At 32.2% G+C, this 18,433-nt stretch overlaps 1 protein-coding gene across 1 annotated transcript; it reads right to left on the bottom strand.

Moving 5' to 3' along the window:
- Window positions 1–735: 735 nt before the first annotated feature.
- Window positions 736–15,807, bottom strand: LOC132733508 (zinc finger protein 28-like). Its single transcript, XM_060720164.1, has 4 exons — window positions 15,663–15,807; window positions 7,057–7,205; window positions 4,727–4,886; window positions 736–776 (listed from the first exon to the last, which is right to left on the bottom strand). The coding sequence occupies exons 1-4, from the start codon at window positions 15,805–15,807 to the stop codon at window positions 736–738; spliced, it is 495 nt and encodes a 164-aa protein (XP_060576147.1).
- Window positions 15,808–18,433: the final 2,626 nt, after the last annotated feature.

Raw genomic sequence — 18,433 nt, 5'->3', positions numbered from 1 at the left:
CAAAATCTCGCACAAAACGTCAAGCCATCATTTGCACGAATGATCTTGAAAAGTAAGGAATTTTGTTGAAGGATAAAGAGCATTGTCTTCGCAGCCGTATGCGGTTGTTCATTTTTTCTGTTCGGTAAAATAAAAGATATATTGGCCAGTTTACTTACCGCGTTGGAAATCCTGTCAGGTAGCCGCCATTTCTTGCACAATTCTGCTTTACTTATTGCACGAATCGTGCGTTACTTTCATATTCCGGCGTTACTGGATATACACGGTGTTATAGTGTGAAGCGTTTATTTTTTTGATGTTGTTTTGAAGGGCGGTTTGTTGATTCGTTGAAGTTGGTTGAATTTAATTGCTGTGATCTTAAATTGGTTGTAATTAGTTGTTTTGGTTGTTGTCTTTTATTTGGTTGTTGATTTTTGTCTGTTTGGTAAGAAATATTTGATTGATATTGGTTGAATTTGGGTCGCCCGGGTCAAAGTCAAATGCTCTACCTATTTAGCTAACCGGACGATTTAGAGCTTTTAATAGCATCACCAAATCTTTAAAATGCAGATATATCGATAACAAATTTGCATTTGCTTTATATATTTTATAAAACGATGTAGAATTGTCTAAATACTGATAGATTGTCATCATTCCTGAGGTTAATTTTAATAATGGTGTTTTCATAGTACCTTGGTATAACCGGTTTTACACTGTTGATTTAATACATTATTCTTGTATATGTATTTAGCACATTTATGAACTGTCTACATCTATCTTATTCATGCTCCCACCCCCTGCAAAACAAAATGTTTTATACTAAAAAACATTCAACCAGAAAACACGTGCGATTTGCGCAAGTACCACGGTGTCAAGTGTATACGCATCCTTTTTCCGTGTACCGTCGATAATTTATCATCCTGCGCGCAGTGCTCACCGTATCATTTTAGACAAAACAAACACTTTAACACAACATGCATGATGGAAAATGATCTGAAAGTCACACGTTTGAAGTAAGTGTATTCATTAAAGTGTGTCTACGGAATATTTTGATCATTGAAGCTTATGTCTTTAGCTAGTTTTTATCAAAGACTTTTACGATTTCTTTGTTTTAATGAAAACAGCTAGAGCTGGCTTGGGGAAAATGAGCATTTGGAAAATTTCTAAAAGAGATAATTATGTTGTCAATCAAAATATTTATTTAATATAACTGTTAGCATCAAAGATATATATACACAGACTCTTGCACGCAAATTTAAGCCGTTAAATATCTTTAAAAAAAGTCATAAAAGTGTGACAACTGACCGAGTTCTTGGTACCGTATCATGGGTCCGCACCGAAAATTGTGACACCGTATACATTAGCGCTGGACTTGCACCGTATCATTATGATAAACCTTATGTTGAAAAATCTTATTTGTATTTATTTATTGTTGTCCATCTAGACGAGACCTGTAGATGTATATTTATTATTTTTAAACCAGAGGAAAATGCATAAATAGAAGCAAGCCTGGTTCTTTTGTGTGCCCGGCGTAAATACGTGGGACCACGGTCATATTCGAAAGAATTCGAGTCGATACTTTATTATTAAGATCAGTTCGATTAACACAACTTGAGTACAAATCGCTAACATTCTTGTACATGTAAAGAAGCAAGTTTTTAGTGAAAATGTTATGTATATTTAACACAAATATGGATATATAATTGTCACCATTTTATACATACTCTTTGAGATAGTGCTTACGGAGAGAGTTTAAAAAAAATTGAAACGTCTGACTTGGAATTCTGGCATCGCTTGTCAAGACTCGAACCCCGCCAGCATGGCCATGTTTCATTGGGCAAGAAACTTACATTGTTGTGCTTAAAGTTATCTATAAGTTTTATAATTATAGTCTATCAATAACTGGAACTACAAGGAAAAATACAAGAATGCCGACACAGACATGTAATCGATACAGTACGAGTTTTCCTTCAAAAGTGTCTTCTTACAGACATAAGAAGACAGTTTGAAGAAAATACGAGTAACTGTATCTGAATTATACGACATTTAATTGTAAAGAACCGATAAATTAATAAACACATTTAATTATAAATAGATCTATGTATGTTCACGTTGAAAATATAAAACTATAGAAACTATTTGCATTTAAGCTTTGGGCAGTGAAAGGTGTAGGTAAATTGTATTCGCACGGAACTTTCGTGCACTTAATCAATCGGACATAATTCACTTTCATTTGTGATAAACAATGGTAAAATGGCTGCCATCAATTAAAAGAATGTCAAATTTACTAAAATTGATAATGCCAGTCAACATTGAAATCGTCTCTAACTTGTATTGCGTCAATGTTGTACGGATTACGTTTTGGACCCCAGATTTAGTAAGTTTCCTTATTCACATTCTTACCTTAACGCATTGTTCAGCCGTTTATGGCAGTTGTTTTTTACTTGATTTTTATGTGCGTGGGCGGTGGGTACAGTAAATGTCACTTTAATGTTGTTTTTACAGAATGTCAGACGATATAAAAAAAAACAACAACTAAGTGTTGTACCATCTTCCAACGAATAACTGTTAGTTTCGTCAATGCTAAAATCAACAGTTACTTTGTTCCTGGAAATGGCCGTCCAATTTCTCGATAAACTGGATTATCTCATGAGATGCGCACTACTTTCCAACTGTTTCTATAGTGTCCTGTTTGAGACAGTTAAAATATCGCGTGTTAAGATTCACTAAATCTCTTGTTTTAGCTCCAATATTCGAAAAATAGGGAGAGCTATTGTAATTGTGAATTTTGACAGAACTATCGCGCTTATTGAAAAATCTTAAGGCTCTATAAAAATACAGAAAGGCGGACACAACTTTAAGAAAAAATCCTGCTTATCAATAGCAGTCCTTTAAATGGCCCAAGATGGACACCGTATATTTCATTTGTACTAAATCCATGTGGAAAGTAACGGTTATTTAAAAGTGTCTTCTTACTATAGTGGCTGATTTGGAATGCTCTTGTGCGTTAACACGCTAGCGCCAACACGACAAAGCGCCAAGCGGTGCATTGTCGGGCTTTCGTCTTGTCGTCATGTCGCTAACGATGTACGCCAAACGGTGCGTTGTCGTGCGGCGTGTTGTCGCAATGTCACATTGTCGCTCGGTTTAAATCGAAGGATTGGCTTATAAGCCAAGCGACAGGGCGACATCACGGCTCACGACCACGCGCCGTTTGGCGTGCTTCACTAGAGACAGGACGACAAGACGAGAGCGCGACAACGCGCTGTTTGGCGCTTTGTCGTGTTGTCGCTAGCGACAAGACGAAAAGGCGATAACGATACCGACAACGCAACCAGTAATGTACCAAATGAGCCCACCATATCTTACAGACGTAAGAAGACACATTTTGAATAGCTCTGCTGGGGGTATGGTCGTATAATAAATAATACAAGAAGGATAGCTCAAGCACATAGTTGCCACCTTTCTTAAATTCAGTAAAATGCGTAAGTTACGATGCCCAGTCAATTAGTTAAGTAACTAAAATTCAAATGTAAAAAAGAAATACTATTTTAGAAATATGACTTTGGCTTGCTTGTGTGTTGTATTAACAAATTTGAGAGTAAAAGTTTAATTACTGATATCAGCAAATATTATGCGATTCCCGAGTTGAACTCCACAACAGACATTAAATGCAACTGCTACGAAAGCATAGAATTTCAATAAAAAATTACCTTTTACACGGTGATAGGGCGATTACCACAACTTTTCCGCGCAACGTCAAAATATCGTCCTTCTGACCGAGACACCGTATATTTCTGGACAAAATATTAATGGCGGGATAAACAAATTCCAGGTAATAGCTTACAAAATATCTTACTGCTGGACATTGCAAGATTATGCCAATTGTTTAAGTATTCCATCGAATTTCTGAGACAATTTATTGTTAATCTAGCACAATACAAATCACACAAAAACACATACTTCGAAGAAATAGTGTTTACAAAAGATCGTGTGTACCTCAACATGACTCGTACATGTCACAAAAAACATGTGTTATAACGACGATGTCTTTGTTCTATGACATAACGAGCTCGTATATTTATTATGGTTAACCCTAAGTTCAAGTTCCATACAAAATTGTGTGTTTCTATCGTAAATTTCAGGGAATATTTGTTGAAAAAAGGCCAACTGACCCGAATATTGGAGCACCGTACAATACTGAATAAAAACACCGCATTCTTTTTCCGTTAGACCGATAAATACTGGAACCGTCTTCTTTTGAATTATACAATAATCTTATAAATATGTTTCATAATTTTTATTTGATGAAAGTTTGATGAAAGATTGTTTACTTGCTGTTATGTTATGTCATACGTTATGTTATGGAAAATTTCTGAAGGTCTGGTCTGTGTAAATACTACCAGTTAGATAAGTGCAATGGTATCTATATATAGATAAGGATGTCTTTCCTTTTCGAACTTATTCAAACTGATAAACCCAACATGGAAAGATTGAAGTTCTTGGCAGACTAAACCATCAAACAACACCGAGAAACAAAAGGAATGAACTATTTGTTAATGGGAATTTCTTATTGCATACTAATTTGATAAAGTTGCAAAAATCATAACACAAATTTTCATGGTGTAGTTTTGCAGGAACCCGGGCAATATTTCCATAATATCTTCAGTCATCGTCTCCAATGTGCCTTTTTAAACAATCTTTTGCAAAAGTGACTTCATATTCTTTTTCTTATGTGGTGCGTTACGCATATCATCCTGAAATACAGGGAGGCGCTGATCCATTGGCGTACTGCTGATATCAGAAGACTTAGTTGGGCGCTCTCCAGTTGCTGCAGTATCTGCAGCTTTGCCAATTTCGCACGTTGCTTTGGCTTTTTCAGACATAAGTTTGAACGTCATCTTTTTCTGAAAGCAAACATTAATATAAAAAATCAACGGTGCTAAAAAATGCGGTGATTTTAAGGAGGAATAATGCGGTGCCCTAATCTTATGATTGACAAAGTTGTGCGGTGCCTTAAAATACACACGTGGAAACATAAAAATCATACCAAATATACAAAAAACGGGTAATTTATGTATTGTAACTTGTTCAGACGACAATAATGTACATATTTATATTGTATTTTGACCAGTTATATGAACTGAACGGACTAGAAATACGTAATATTTCGTAATCAAAGCAAGATTTTTTTCAGTATGCCCTAAATGTTTTCACTATCCTCACTTAATTAATGAAGCATTTTGCATGTAGTAAAGATAAATAAGTTTCAAATTAAATGGCACATTCGATGAAAAAAGAAAAAATGATGATTTTACCTTGTTTTGAGCAAAGTATATGCTGTTTTCGTCTCGGTTACAGGCTTGCTGTCCATTTTGTACCACAGAAATATACGGTGTCTCGGGCAGAAGTAAGATATTTTGACGTTGCGCGGAAAAGTTGTGGTAATCGCCCTATCACCGTGTTTTTTAAAAAACTATAGAGTTCCAGATTGCTTCCAGGCCAAGGTAATCCACTTCCCCGCTTACCCTTACCGATAACCAAACATTTACCTTTTCTTATCAATCCTACAATAAAAAATAACATACCCCAAGAAAAAAATATATAAAAAACACGGTTAACACATTTTAAAGTACATGTATGCAGTATTACCGCGCAAAAAGAAGCGGTGCCATGGTTCTGCATGATGCGGAACCATGTTTATCAATTTTTTCTTGATTTAACAAAAATATTTTGCATTATTTGTATAAAATTGGTATGTTATCAGCTTGTATCAATGCTTGTTGTGATCATTTGCCATATGATACTTCTTCCGACAACTTTACATTCGGAAAAGGATGAAAAATGTTCGCATCGAGAACAAAAATGTTTCACATGTATAAAAGTGTTTTTGTGAGTTTCAGGTTATGATAGACACATATTGTTGCAAAATATTTTGCACACATAGACGAATTATTCAAAACGTCCCGGAAGTTCCGTGGTGTATGCAAACTCTCTAAATACAATCAATTTAAGTAAGAAATTTTCGCATTTTTGAAGTTACCTCTTGCACTTTTCAGAAGATTACGTAAGAATGATACGGTGCTGCGCGTAGGATGATATATTAGATCGGCGGTACGCGGACAAATGATGCGTTTAACCTTGATACCGTGAGTACTCGAACTACAAATAAGTGTAGGATATCGACCGAGTACGAGGTCTTTCTGTTAGGAAAGACCTGGTCACGAATTTCATGTGACACCGAGAGCGCGTAGCGTAGGTGAAAGGCGCGATTTAATAAATGTTAAATGTGTTCTAACTTTTGAAATGCTATCCATTTATTTTATTCTAAGATTTAATATAGGAATGTTAGAATAATTGCTTAGTGCATTCAATAAACATTATCTTGTGTAAAAAATGTATCCAGATTTCGTAAGACAGAAATATTAAGACAATCATAATCTATTATACATTTATTTTCATTTTCAATTTTGGATTACATTTCATGTTTTCCTTTCTACGCATAGGCAGGTCTATTATTTCACGTGTTTTTCATGACCGGGTCTGTCTGCAAAAGATTGACCTCATAACGGACTTTCTTTTGTTTAAACAGGTCTATCCGAAAAATAAAGACCTGTCACAAACAATAGAGGAGGTGTGTAAATACTGTAAAGTTTCACTACACACATGAGCCGCGCCATGACAAAACCAACATAATGGGTTTGCGAACAGCATGGATCCAGCATGGATCCAGACCAGCATGCGCATCCACGCAGTCTGATCAGGATCCATGCTGTTTGCTATCAGTTTTTCTACTTGTTATAGGGTTTGTAAGACTTTATTGTTCACGAGAACAAAAATATATTTGAATACATTGAATAAATCAAATCCGAAAGACAAACAAATAAAAACATACAATATTGTTTTAAGAACTTCTATATCAAATGAAAAAGATTGACCTTAATCATGCACCATTATTTACAAAAAAAAACAACATATTTAAATGCAATAGTTTATAATTTAATTCTTTAAAGCTTGTAAATGTACAAGCATATGTGTTCTCATATTTCCCTTCCTGTTAAACCGTTAACCGCAAACCTCACATTCAAACGGCTTCTCTCCTGTATGTAGGTGACGAGATAAACCGGAAGAAGATGGGAACGGTCGGCTGCATATAGGACACACGTGCTTCAATGACGGTTTCTGAATGTCGTCATTTCCGGTACCTCTAGAATCGTTCACAGAGTCTACAAAACAAGAAAAGTAACGTTGTAATTTGACTATTCCATGTAAAAATTATCAAAACTAGAAAATGTAACAGTACATTTATAATAATATAACGATATAATATGGAATTTTATATAATCAAAGTCATTTGAATAATCAAATGCAAAGAAAACGATGTGGGTTAGTCAATCACCATTAACAAATTAATATGTATTCATAGAGTTATGACATGCACTTCTAAGGCTTTTCTAGCGACGGTAAGCGTGCAGTTACATAATGCTTATATTTAAATTATAACGTTACATGTGGATGAAGAGAAATATTATTCCATTCAGCTTTCTATATGTTATATACCGGTATTTTTTTCAGTGAAAAAAAAACTTTATCAATTTCTCTCTCGGTGGAAACATACCTTTATTTCTATGTGAAATATTTACTACGATATTTTTGTAACAGTTACATACATCTAGTGCATATTGATACGTGACCTGTCTAATTCTTATTATCAGATTAGTGAATACAAATAAGAATTTCACCACAGCATATTTGTTAACAGAAGAGCACATATCAATGTTTGCGGTAAAATCTATTGCTATTTAAATAAAAGGTCAAAGTAGGAATCTATCAATATTTTTCTTAGAGAAATATAAACTTATCATTTTATCTATATTCTATTTTTCAGCAAAAATATTTTATTTTTTTAAGCAGAAAGCATACTTTAAAATTTAATCTCACTGAAATAATCTTTTTTAACCCTCATAAACTGATATGTAACCAATATTTCTTTCAGTCTACACTCTTGTGTTGAGTTTAGACAGTCCATCATAGTTTTCGATAAGCCCTCTATAATTTACAATATTTCACGGTTTCCCATTGTTATTTCATTCCAGTCCATAGTTTAGTTTATGCTTTAATAAGTCTACAACATATTTTGTTTCATGCATATTTTATTACATTGCACGGTTTTCACGTGTTTTGTACCAGTGTGTAGGTAATATATTCGGTGTTTTACTAATTGTTTCTCACTCGAGCAGTATTTGACAGCTTTTAACACGTTCTTTAGAGTTATTTAGAATACTATGTCGCGGGAAAATTCGCCACCACGTGCAAGTTTTTCAACAGTTTCCAAGGGAAGAAGTTGTCTCCGAATTGAAGGGTTATTTTGATGACAAATTTAGTTCGCTTCAACGTGATTTGAAACGTGATGCTGAGTGGACTGTTTCTTCAGCGACAAAGAAGTAAAAAAGGATTCTTTAATTTCATTCAAGTCTTATCAGAACAGGAAACAGTTCCGAGTTCAATAACACTGTTTTAGACTTACTTGACAATATTGATAAGGCAGTTTCATACAGAGAGGCGTCTAAAGCTAAGGACTTTCTTGCTGAAGCTAAGGATGCTATAACTCATAGAAATAAATTGATACGTATTGCTGACGGTTCAGATCTTGGGTGGTCTACCATAAATGAGTACGAGTTACTGGAAGTAGCGTCTGATTCAGATGATGATAAAGAATTCGTCGTGCTGAAGAGCGCGCTAAAAAGAAGGCTGATAGAAAATGCTTATTTTTAATGATAACAGTTTTTGCTAGTTCTTTTCGTAACAACAGAATTTCCAGAGCCGCAGAAGGACGTCGTTTTGGTCACGGAGACGTGGAAGGACGACGTTACGTTTCAGGCAGACTTGGAAGGACGACGCTCCTCTCTTGGATACCTGGAAGGACGACGTTTTGTTCCGGGAGAAGTCATTTGTTTCCAGTGTGGCAAGAAGGGCATTATGCCAATTTCTGTTCCTCACACCGAAGAGCTATCATGGTGCAGCAATCTAGGAACAAAACAGCTTCAGCAGCAGCAACTAATTCTGATGCCACCCAACTCCTCGCACCAGAAGACAACAAACAAGAATGATATGTGTGTAAGACTATCGAAATATGATAAGTATTTACAATTTTTGTCAGTTAGATGAATGTACTGTTTGCGAATTACAAAGAATCTCAAGTAACTGTACAAACAAACTCTGTTAAAGGTAGATTAAAAAGTTGTATTTCGTTTGGAAGGACACTATTCGGCCTTCTAACAATGAAATAATTTCTTTTATAGAACAAGGTTATGTTATTCCGTTTGTTGACAAACCTCCTTTTTTTTATTTAAAGAATAACAAGTCGGCTTTAAAGAACAAAGAATTTGTAGATTCAGCTTTACAGGATCTGTTAGATAAAAAGTGTGTGTATGAAACAATGTTTAAGCCATATAACATTAATCCATTATCTGTTGCCGAAAATTCGTCTGGCAAGAAACGTCTCATTTTAGAATTTTTTGGTACGGAACATTTCACTAGTAGAGTGCTTGTTATACGCAATATTGTAGGGGAGATAACTGTAAAATGGGTTTTAATTTAACACTCGTTTATTATTACCTTTGTATATTTTTGTCAATTTGCAGGCTTGTTTGATTCATGTAGATGGAAAGACTTAACAGACACATGCAACAGTTCTGGTCTTCCGATGTCCGTTGTTTCAGAAGTAAAACGCACTATTTTGGGTAGCAGAGAACATAGTACAGTGAAAAATTATATGTATGCTTTTGAAAATTTTTGTAATTGGTGCGATAAATGCAAGTTATTTTTTTTGCCAGCTTTGCCTGTCACAATCGCGCTTTATTTAGTTTCGCTTATTCAGATGAATACATATTCATGCGGGAAATCTAAGTTAAATCAAAATTTCTATGCTATAAATTGGGCGCATGAAACTGCGTATTTTAAAGAAAATCCTTGTCAAGATAGATGGATTATATTATGTTTAGAAGGCTGTATAAGAAAGATTTCGAGGCTTGTACAGAAAAAGAGCCTAATACTCCTGATGTGCTGAAATTACTCATTAAACGTTTTGTTTCTGAAAAGTGTTCATTGGCAGATTTAAGAATTGTTACATTGTTTGTGATTTGTTTTGCTTTGTTTTCAGAAGGTCTTTATTTAAAACGTTGTCACATTGATTTCAAAGATCATTGTTCATTATATATTGAAAATGCCAAACAGATTTATATAGAGAAGGAAATTATGTAGTTTTGGCAAAAACTGGAAAGTTTTCATGCCCGGTGCAATTATTACATAGATATATTACAGAGGCTGGTTTGATTGAATGTTATGATCAGTTTATTTTAGAGCTGTAGTGTTGTGTAAAAAGTCTAACAAGTATGTATTAAAACGTAAAAATGCTCCACTTTCTTACTCGAGAACACGGGAACTTTTTTAATCAAAAAACTTACTTCGATAGGACTAGAAAGTCATCAATACGGTTTGCATTCACTAAGGTCAGGTGGAGCTCTTATTTGTGCTAATTCTGGTACTAATGATAGACTGTGGAAAAAACATGGACGTTGGCGTTCAGAGACAGGTAAAGATGGATATGTTGAAGACAGTTTGAAAACAACGTTTGTCTGTGTCACTAAATCTTAACATTTAATGAATTCGTGCAGCTTATGTTGAATAACTTTTTATAATATGAAGTGATTATATGCTTGTCATTATATTCAGTCAATGATCGATTTAATTGTGGAATAAAATACTAGTTTTATAATCTTATATTTTGTGTAAGTGTTATATAGATTTATCATGAGTAATCATTGGTGTGATTTGACAAGGCTTCATACAGACGACAACAGATATAATTATACTATTTTAAGATAAGTATTATTTTTAAATATTAATTATTCATTTGATATCATTATTTCAATTGTTAATTATTATACATATTCTGTTATGTTTTGTTTATATTAAATATATTTATTTCTACATCAGTTAATGAGTGTACATGTTTATTGAGATAATTTAATTTTGCTGAAAAGGCTTTTACTTTTCAGTTTTTAAATCGTGGAATATAAAATTGTTTGTTAGAATTTTTCAGGTGATCAACTTATATTTTGTCGTTGTTGTTTATTTTTTGTGTTTTGTTTTTATAGCGTCATACGATGATTGACATGGGATTTTGACGTTTGTCATGAAAATGGGAAGATCTATTGTGTTTGCAAGTTACCAAGGGCTTTTGATTCCAATTCTTGTTAACGATTCATCGTCATGGATGAAATACAAAATGCTTGCAATCTTCTCCAGCACACAAATTTGCAGATAAGTATTTATTTTCAAAGTTGATTTAATGCTGAGATAGCTTACCAATTTTATCGTGATGGTGAGATAGCTCACCGAATTGTTTTCTGATGCTGAGATAGCTCACGATTTATTTTGTGATGCTGAGATAGCTCACCGATTTGTTTTTGTGAAGCTGAGATAGCTCACTGATTATATTTTGTGATGCTGAGATAGCTCACCGATTTGTTTTGTGATGCTGAGATAGCTCACCGATTTGTTTTGTGATGCTGAGATAGCTCAACCGATTTGTTTTGTGATGCTGAGATAGCTCACCGATTTGTTTTGTGATGCTGAGATAGCTCACCGATTTGTTTTGTGATGCTGAGATAGCTCTATGATTTATTTTGTGATGCTGAGATAGCTCACCGATTTATTTTGTGATGCTGAGATAGCTCACCGATTTGTTTTGTGATGCTGAGATAGCTCACCGATTTGTTTTGTGATGCTGAGATAGCTCACCGATTTGTTTTGTTATGCTGAGATAGCACACTGATTTATTTTTGTGATGCTAAGATAGTTCATCCATTTGTTTAGTGATGTTGGGAAAGGGTCCTTGTTTTTTTTTTTTTTTTTTTTTTTTTTTTTTTTTTTTTTTTTTTTTTTTTTTTTTTTTTTTTTTTTTTTTTTTTTTTTTTTTTTTTTTTTTTTTTTTTTTTTTTTTTTTTTTTTTTTTTTTTTTTTTTTTTTTTTTTTTTTTTTTTTTTTTTTTTTTTTTTTTTTTTTTTTTTTTTTTTTTTTTTTTTTTTTTTTTTTTTTTTTTTTTTTTTTTTTTTTTTTTTTTTTTTTTTTTTTTTTTTTTTTTTTTTTTTTTTTTTTTTTTTTTTTTTTTTTTTTTTTTTTTGTTTTTTTTTTTTTTTTTTTTTTTTTTTTTTTTTTTTTTTTTTTTTTTTTTTTTTTTTTTTTTTTTTTTTTTTTTTTTTTTTTTTTTTTTTTTTTTTTTTTTTTTTTTTTTTTTTTTTTTTTTTTTTTAATTTTCAAATTTTTAACTGCGGTCAAAAAAAAAAGGCAAAAAAAATTCTTTTTGTTTTTTTCGTCAAAAATTAAAAATTATCAATTTGGAAAAAACCCGTTTTTATGAAAGAATTAAATTTCTTTCAACTAAAATTTTAAAAAACCCCAAATTTCCAAAATTCCACCTAACCCCGAAAACTTTAAAAAAAAATGTTTTGTTTTGCATTTATTGTTTTGGACTTTATAATTTCCACACTTTATTTGTTTTAAATTGGTTTCTATTGCTCGATTGAAAGTTGTCAAATACAATGCCTAAATCCTATTCTGTTGTTTTGGTTTCTTTCTAGTAAGATTATAACATGGGATAAGTGAATAATTGTTTTACTCACGACACAGAGTGAGTAAATAAAATTATTCACGTTTCCCATTGTTATTTCATTCCAGTCCATAGTTTAGTTTATGCTTTAATAAGTCCTACAACATATTTTGTTTCATGCATATTTCATTACATTGCACGGTTTCACGTGTTTTGTACCAGTGTGTAGGTATATATTCGGTGTTTTACTATTGTTTCACACTCGAGGCAGTATTTGACAGCTTTTAACAAGTTCTTTAGAGTTATAGTTATTCCCTCTTCCCGCCCTCCAAGTTTCTAAGAAAGGATGCTATTAGTGGTTTTCAGAGTATCGTTATAAAAATTATGTTTTCATTTATCATTATTAATATAGTTTCAGTATATTTCAGGTTTATCGTTGGACGAATATGCATATGGCTTTCCGAATTCAGCTATACAAGAAACTGTACTAGGATGATAACTTGAGCCTTTGTTTACATAACAAAGACCAATAACAATGCAAAAAATAGGTTAGGCAGATCAATGCCACAACCTATAAAAATGAAAATAAAACTACATATTAGCATGTGACTTGTTAGCGCAGTAGGTAGGGGCAACCGTGTCAGTATTGTGTTTTACCCGTACAGGCAGAAGTTCGACTACTGCAGTACGACACATTTTTTTTTACTTCAGAACAGCCAATTTTTTCAGAAAACAAGGTTGACCGTTTTTTTTATATACATACATGAATATGATATCAAATATTTTATTACACTGCGATCGAAAAATACAAAAAGAAAATAATAGAAGGGAATTAAAAAAAAATATATATACTATATGATATATATTATAAGAAGAAAACAAAAAGGAAAACAAAAAATAAATAAAGAATAATGATAAAAAACAGAGTAAGAAGAAAAAAACTGTGATTATGAAATGACACTAATTGCGGTTCGAACCTAAGAGTACAAAACACTAAAACAAAAAGTTACAATTACTCCGACCTACCGACAGAGCCATAACGGTAATACACAAATGCTTTTGTAAGAATAATGCTATATAGTATATGTAAGTGTTTACTTTTACGATATCGGATAATAATCCGGGTAACCCCGTTTTTCGACTTTCCCATGTACCGTTAAGACCAAATTATCATCTTAGGACAGTACTATCTACAGGATCCAATGGAACTGTTGTATACCTGAAGAGATTTTAACACGATCCAAACTACATGAATTTATTTGTTGAAAGTTGTCAAATACAATGCCTAAATCCTATTCTGTTGTTTTGGTTTCTTTCTTGTAAGATAATAACATGGGATAAGTGAATAATTGTTTTACTCACGACACAGAGTGAGTAATAAATACTTTACTTACATAATTATAAGCTACCAATACCTTTGAAAATAATCAATAAGTGCTAACCGAGATAATAGAAAATAACCTAAGGAAAATGATTATTTTACCGTACGATTAACAAGTTAGCCATTTCACTCTAGTCACCTATTAGAGAAACAGTCTGTCTGTAAACTATGAACAATTTAATTTACATAACGGTTAAATATAATTTAGCTTATTAAAAAAATCTTTTTTAATACACTACGACTTCATGATGTAAAATCAATGATAAAACATTTCCTTAGACACTCAAATATTCTTAGTTTCCCAATGTGAGCATGTACGTCATCAATCTTAAACGACATAATTCTACATATGAGTTTTATATAGGCAACGCCAGCAGGACTAAAAAATACGTTGCATAGAGACGCAAGCAGGACTGAAATACGTTGCATAGAGACGCAAGCAGGACTGAAATACGTTGCATAGAGACGCCAGTAGGACTGAAATACGTTGCATAGAGACGCAAGCAGAACTGAAATACGTTGCATAGAGACGCCAGTAGGACTGAAATACGTTGCATAGAGACGCCAGCAGGACTGAAATACGTTGCATAGAGACGCCAGCAGGACTGAAATACGTTGCATAGAGACGCCAGCAGGACTGAAATACGTTGCATAGAGACGCCAGCAGGACTGAAATACGTTGCATAGAGACGCCAGCAGGAAGAATGACGTTGTATAGAGACTCCAGTAGGTTGAAAAGCGTTTCATAGAGAATGTAACCTTTATGCTTCATTCTTATAATTAATTTTATCAGGCGACGCTGAAAAGGCGTTGGCGCGCGCGAACGGCCACCTGAACAGAACATGAGATTTGAAACCATAACCCTCCGAGGGCAAAAAGATGAGATGTAAAATAACTTGAAGTTAGGTACCTAGAACCATTTACGTCCACTTATCTTAGTCTGCACATCATGTGAATATACTGAATATCAATTTTGTAACTAATATTCACTTCAAGTAGATATATTGACGCCATTTAAGAAATAAAATATGACGTAATTTCCGGGGGGAAGAACAGGTCAATGTTTGAAAAAGACGGTAATTAAAAAACAAAAATTAAATAAAATGTATTTTTGATCGATACAACATTTATTATGTATAATTATTTCTATTATGCGATTATATATGTTATGTGAAACATGTTTCTATAATATGTTATTGTACTTTATACAACTAAATATAAACATGTATATTTTGTAATGTAATATTACCTTAACAAGCTGCCATGACAATATGCTATTGTGTTTTTATATTCAATGTATTTATGAGTATGGGCCTGTTGCCTGAATGCAAATTTGAAGAAAAAGATAAGATAAAAATAAATAAATAAAGGTCTCTCCCATTTTCATCATGAAAGTTGCAAAACCAACTTGATAAATAATGTAGATACAAATGAAGGAAACACCTAGCAAACTGTTCAAATATTTATTTTTATTTATTTTTTTAGAAACAAGATTACAGGTCTTTTTTAAGTTTAAAAAAAAATGACACCCGAACAAATTTAAACGTATAAAATTACATGTACTTTTATCTTTACTAAAACAACTTGATTTCGGATAAGGAAAAGTCTTAATTCATTGAATTTTATGAACATTTTCCAAATGAGTTTCTAAATGTTGTTTCAAGACAAATTGTTTCAAGCAAAGTTCACAGTAATATTGTCTCTCTCCAGTATGTGATAACATATGTCTACGGAGATGTGACGGTGACTGCAGCAATTTCTCACATACGTGAAACATATTACTGTCCAATTTCCTTCCGTATCCTCTCTTTCTACTTCCGGACATTTTCTCCATGTTGTACATATCTGTAATGAAAACAACCAAAATTTCACCTGTTGTTTTAAATATATAAACCTTAATGCTATGTTCAGAGGAGTGCTGATCGCTAATGTTGTAAGAACTTCAACCCTTTTGCTATTTGTTGGGCTCAACCCTTTTGTTATTTGGTGGGCTTAACCCTTTTGCTATTTGTTGGGCTCATAAAATGTTTGCGAATGTTTTTTAATATTTTAAAGCTTAAAATGGATTTTTAACAGTTTCTGTTACATTTCACTTACAGTTTTACGTGAACTGTCTGGACATATGATTACAAGTATTAGATTAACGACACTCAGGAAAGTGTCAAATTAAAAGCATCAGAACATTCAGTTCGAAATATTTTAGCTTTAATGAGTACATTTCTAAATGTCTGACAATCGTTAACTGGCACTTTCTCTCAATAATTGACATAAACTGTACATATATGAAACATTTTAGTTAACAAGTAATGTGTGTATATTTTAAACATCCCTATCCTACATATAAACAAACAGGACGTCTGTGAAAAGTAAAACACTTCTATTATTGTGAAGAATGGTGACCATGTTTTTACAGCAGTGTAGACAGTTATAAAAACAAACCTATTAATGAAATTACAGAACTGATTATATTTGTGTTTCTTCAGTCTATATAAGGAATAATAACAAACCTATTAATGAAATTACAAAACTGATTATATTTGTGTTTCTTCAGTCTATATAAGGAATAATAACAAACCTATTAATGAAATTACAGAACTGATTATATTTGTGTTTCTTCAGTCTATATAAGGAATAATAACAAACCTATTAATGAAATTACAGAACTGATTATATTTGTGTTTCTTCAGTCTATATAAGGAATAATAACAAACCTATTAATGAAATTACAGAACTGATTATATTTGTGTTTCTTCAGTCTATATAAGGAATAATAACAAACCTATTAATGAAATTACAGAACTGATTATATTTGTGTTTCTTCAGTCTATATAAGGAATAAAAACAAACCCTATTAATGAAATTACAGAACTGATTATATTTGTGTTTCTTCAGTCTATATAAGGAATAAAAACAAACCTATTAATGAAATTACAGAACTGATTATATTTGTGTTTCTTCAGTCTATATAAGGAATAATAACAAACCTATTAATGAAATTACAGAACTGATTATATTTGTGTTTCTTCAGTCTATATAAGGAATAATAACAAACCTATTAATGAAATTACAGAACTGATTATATTTGTGTTTCTTCAGTCTATATAAGGAATAATAACAAAGCACAGCAAATATTTAGAACTACTTACAGAATAAATATTATCATCATAATGATGACTTTTGTTAGTGTTTTACAGACGATTCAAACTCATTTAAGAAGATTGTTCAAATAAATATAATCTAATAAGACAATCTTTACGGTTTTAGAAATTTGGGCATAAAGACGTTTTCATACGGAATTGAAACAAAATTTGACTTGCTGATTAAATAGATGACGTTAGCTGATTAAATAGATTACTTTTAAAAAAAATAGCTGATTAAATAGATTACTTTAGCTGATTAAATAGATGACTTTTGCTGATAAAATCAAGTGCAAACATCAATCATTTAAATATTCAAGCTGACTTGACAGATGTGTTATTAATACGGTAAGAAATCGTTATTTGTATAGAAAGTTATCCTTAAAGGCACATTTAATACCCCAGAAAGGCGTTTCTTCTTCTTCTTTTCTGTAGAAAGGACAAACATGCATTTTTTAAAGTTTTATAATATGTGAGATGCTTAGAACAAATTTGTGATAAAGGAAGAAAATGTAAACAAAATGTTAGTATGAAAAAGAATTATTTCCTCTAACTGTAAAATTATTCAGACGCAAAATATGGCCTAGAAATTTGGTCAAGGAGTAACTATTGGACATTGCCGGGTGGTTAGATACGTTGACTCCGACACACTTGCCCCTCATGGCTGTTGCATGGACTTTGTATTTATATATATGATGAAACTTTCCAGCAAACTTTCTGGAGTATTGACATAAAGGGGTGCCTGACAGTAAAGCAAGAAAGTCACCATATTACATATGATTACAAACCGAACAAAATAAAACAAACAAAAATCTGCCATTTTACATCATGTATATTACAAAAATGCAAATATCGTGCAAAATTGTAGTAGGTCGGTGTTATTTACAGGAACATATAAACAAACAAATATTGTTGCTGTTGGTTACATTGTCTTTTATAGAATAAATCATTTATTGTAATATTGCATGCAAAAGACTGATTTAGAAGTGAAAAACTGAGTTAGAGGTAAGAATCTTCGGAATAATATCGAGCAAATTATAAGTTAATTTAACACTGGAGTAAATAAAGTTCATTGAAACAGAAACAAGTGTGTACAGTTAACAATACGCCAGTGCAGATGCACAAAATACTTTATTGTTCACGAGAACAAAAATACATTTGAATACATTGAATAAATCAAATCCGAAAGACAAACAAACAAAACAATACATTATTGTATTTAGTACCACTATATCAAATGAAAAAGATTGACCTTAATCATGCAACATTATTTACAAAAAAAAACAAAACATATTTATATGCAATAGTTTATCATTTAATTCT

Source organism: Ruditapes philippinarum, unplaced genomic scaffold, assembly GCF_026571515.1.
Source record: "Ruditapes philippinarum isolate M1 unplaced genomic scaffold, ASM2657151v2 ctg507_1_1_1_1, whole genome shotgun sequence".
Classification (NCBI taxonomy): domain Eukaryota; kingdom Metazoa; phylum Mollusca; class Bivalvia; order Venerida; family Veneridae; genus Ruditapes; species Ruditapes philippinarum.
This window is presented reverse-complemented; position numbering and strand designations above follow the sequence as displayed.

Excerpts from the sequence above, each read along its gene's own strand:
- LOC132733508 (XM_060720164.1), bottom strand. The coding sequence starts at position 15,807 with ATGGAGAAAATGTCCGGAAGTAGAAAGAGAGGATACGGAAGGAAATTG. Across the intron at positions 4,887-7,056 it reads AGAAGCCGTTTGAATGTGAG|AAAAAGATGACGTTCAAACT; the intron begins GTTTGCGGTTAA and ends GTTTGCTTTCAG. Across the intron at positions 777-4,726 it reads TGTATTTCAGGATGATATGC|GGGGTGGGAGCATGAATAAG; the intron begins GTAACGCACCAC and ends TTTGTTTTGCAG.